The sequence below is a fragment of the Entamoeba invadens genome (genome assembly GCF_000330505.1).
Source record: "Entamoeba invadens IP1 unplaced genomic scaffold scaff_1105074726209, whole genome shotgun sequence".
NCBI classification, from domain to species: Eukaryota; Evosea; order Mastigamoebida; family Endamoebidae; genus Entamoeba; species Entamoeba invadens.
Genome location: NW_004440269.1, coordinates 115,160 through 117,539, shown reverse-complemented (window position 1 = coordinate 117,539; position 2,380 = coordinate 115,160). Strand labels below are relative to the sequence as shown.

The 2,380-nt window shown below is 36.6% G+C and overlaps 3 protein-coding genes across 3 annotated transcripts; 2 read left to right on the top strand and 1 right to left on the bottom strand.

The window, feature by feature from the left end:
• Positions 1-2: 2 nt before the first annotated feature.
• On the top strand, positions 3-335 carry EIN_491990 (P-glycoprotein; the record flags this gene model as incomplete). The annotated part of the gene is made up of 1 exon (XM_004255703.1): positions 3-335. A coding segment is annotated over one exon (333 nt), but the record flags the coding sequence as incomplete, so codon positions are not given.
• A 125-nt stretch (positions 336-460) lies between these two features.
• Positions 461-1,468, top strand: EIN_491980 (protein disulfide isomerase, putative; the record flags this gene model as incomplete). The annotated part of the gene is made up of 1 exon (XM_004255702.1): positions 461-1,468. The coding sequence occupies one exon, from the start codon at positions 461-463 to the stop codon at positions 1,466-1,468; it is 1,008 nt and encodes a 335-aa protein (XP_004255750.1).
• Positions 1,469-1,735: 267 nt separating this feature from the next.
• EIN_491970 (hypothetical protein) lies at positions 1,736-2,137 on the bottom strand (the record flags this gene model as incomplete). The annotated part of the gene is made up of 1 exon (XM_004255701.1): positions 1,736-2,137. The coding sequence occupies one exon, from the start codon at positions 2,135-2,137 to the stop codon at positions 1,736-1,738; it is 402 nt and encodes a 133-aa protein (XP_004255749.1).
• Positions 2,138-2,380: the final 243 nt, after the last annotated feature.

Below are 2,380 nucleotides of genomic sequence, written 5' to 3'. Positions count from 1 at the left end.
AAGTCGGAGACAAAGGCAGCAAACTGTCGGGCGGGCAGAAGCAGCGCATTGCTATTGCACGCGCACTCATCAGAAATCCAAAGATATTGATACTTGACGAAGCAACAAGTGCACTCGACACCGCATCAGAAGAAATAGTCCAAGATGCACTCGACAAAGCATCTGTTGGAAGAACTACAATTGTCATTGCACACAGACTGTCAACTGTCAGAAACGCATCAAAAATCATCGTCGTGAAAGATGGGAAGGTCGCAGAACAAGGCACACACGACGAGCTGATTGCTCTCAACTCACTCTACGCAGCTATGGTAAAACAACAGCAGATGAGTGACTGAATTTATTAATCCATTTTTAATTAAGAAGTTACTAGTATATATATTATAAAATATAAGATTTATTAATACAATGTAATATAGTATTTATTAACTATTTTATAACAAACTCATAATCACCACAAGATATGGTATTCTTATGGTTCACATTACTAATAATATCTCATGCTGAAGTTGAAGAGCTTTCTGTTGATGATTTGGAAAGATATATGGACCATAGTCAAATTACTATTGTCAAGTACTATCTCCCTACATGTCCAGCTTGCAAGATGTTTGGTCCAAAATACTCTGAAGCCTCCGAATTCTTCAAACATAACGAAATCAAGTTTGGCCAGTTCAATTGTGCACCACAGGAAAGAACCGCCATATGTCGAAAGGAAATCTATCAAACATTTCCCACTGTTAAGATATACTTAGAGAGAGTGAACAAGAGTGTTTTGTTCGAGAAGGACTCGCCGAAAGAAATTGTTGATTTTGTCCTCGATAATTTGGTCGCCCCAAAGACACCAAAAGTCGTCAATTTGACATCTTCAAACTTTGACAAAATTGTCTTCGACAAGACTCAAACGGTTTTTGTCTTGTTTTATATGAATTGGTGCTCCCATTGTCAAGCCTTTCAACCCAAATTTGAAGAGTTAAGTGGCGTGTTTTCCAACGTCAAAGATTTGGTGTTTGGGCAAGTCGACTGCGAGGAACAAATCGACATTTGCAAAAAGTTTCTTGTTCTTGACTTCCCAAATCTCGTCTTTTTCGACAAGAAGAATAAGGAAACTACTTACAGTCCATCGAAGAGTAAAGAAGTCGTCGCACTCACACAGTTCATTAACAAAAAATTTAACTACACCGTCAACTACATCAGTGCAAAGTACAACGTTACACGCGGAAGGTCTAAAGAACTCGACGTCTTTGCTAAAGACTTTTTGAGCAAAGACAACCAAAACGAGATCATTGAGAAAGTCGAGAAATTGGAAGGTGGTGAAATCTATGTCAATATCATGAAACGGCTCCAAAAGGAGGGTAACGGGTATATAGAAAAGGAAAACGAAAGAATTATTAAACTTATCAATGACAACCAAATCCAACTCAAACAACTCGAGAAACTCCAAATAAAGTTCGCTGTCCTCCAAGCGTTCTAATTGAGTGTTTATTATAAATTATATATTATTTTATTATAATTTATCTATTGTCGAGATAGACACTAATAAAATTGTAACTTTTTATAAGAGTATAATTAACCAATTCAAATAATTTGTTTTATAATAAAATAACGTTTAAAATTTTATTCAATTAAATCCAAAACTTTTTTAAAAATTTAATTATTTGTACATTAATTCATAAAATAACAAACAAAATAGTAAAAAAAACTATAATTAAATAACAATTATAGATTAAATGTTAATTCATTACATATTTGGTTCTTCACATGCTTCACTGAGGCGGAGTTGCTCTTTAAGGCCTAAGCTGAGTTCAACCTCATCTTTGATTTCTTTTGTTTCATCTTTTTGTGGAGAAGAAGCTCTACGTTTATTGCTTTTCAAATTGTCGACAAATGTGGAGATCCATTGGTCGCATTTGTTGATTGCGGACGAAACGTTTAGTTTGTTGTTGACATACTTAAAACAGTTAACCACATGCTCAACTGGTTTGATTCTGTTGTTCAAATCTTCTGCCTTGCTAAGTGCAAGGATGTAACACAGTACACAGTATTCTGTGAAGTGAGTCTTATCATCAATAGTCTTCAGCTTTTCAACAACCTCGTCGAGAAACGCGACTTTTTCTTCCTCTTCAACAACCGGTTCTGGCATTTTGTCGACAATAACATTCACCCCACCCAAAAGAGCCCCATTGAGGAGGAGAGACTTCTCGACTGATTCACGAGAATCGTACTCAATAACAACGAAGGTGTTGTCTTCCGAGGATTCAATGTTTTTTATGTGCCCAGCCAGTCCGAAGAGCACAGCGATGGACTCGGTGTTGACGTTTCCTTTGAACCCGGAGACGATGATTGAGTTGATGTGGTTCTGTGTTTCCATTGATTATTCCTCCAG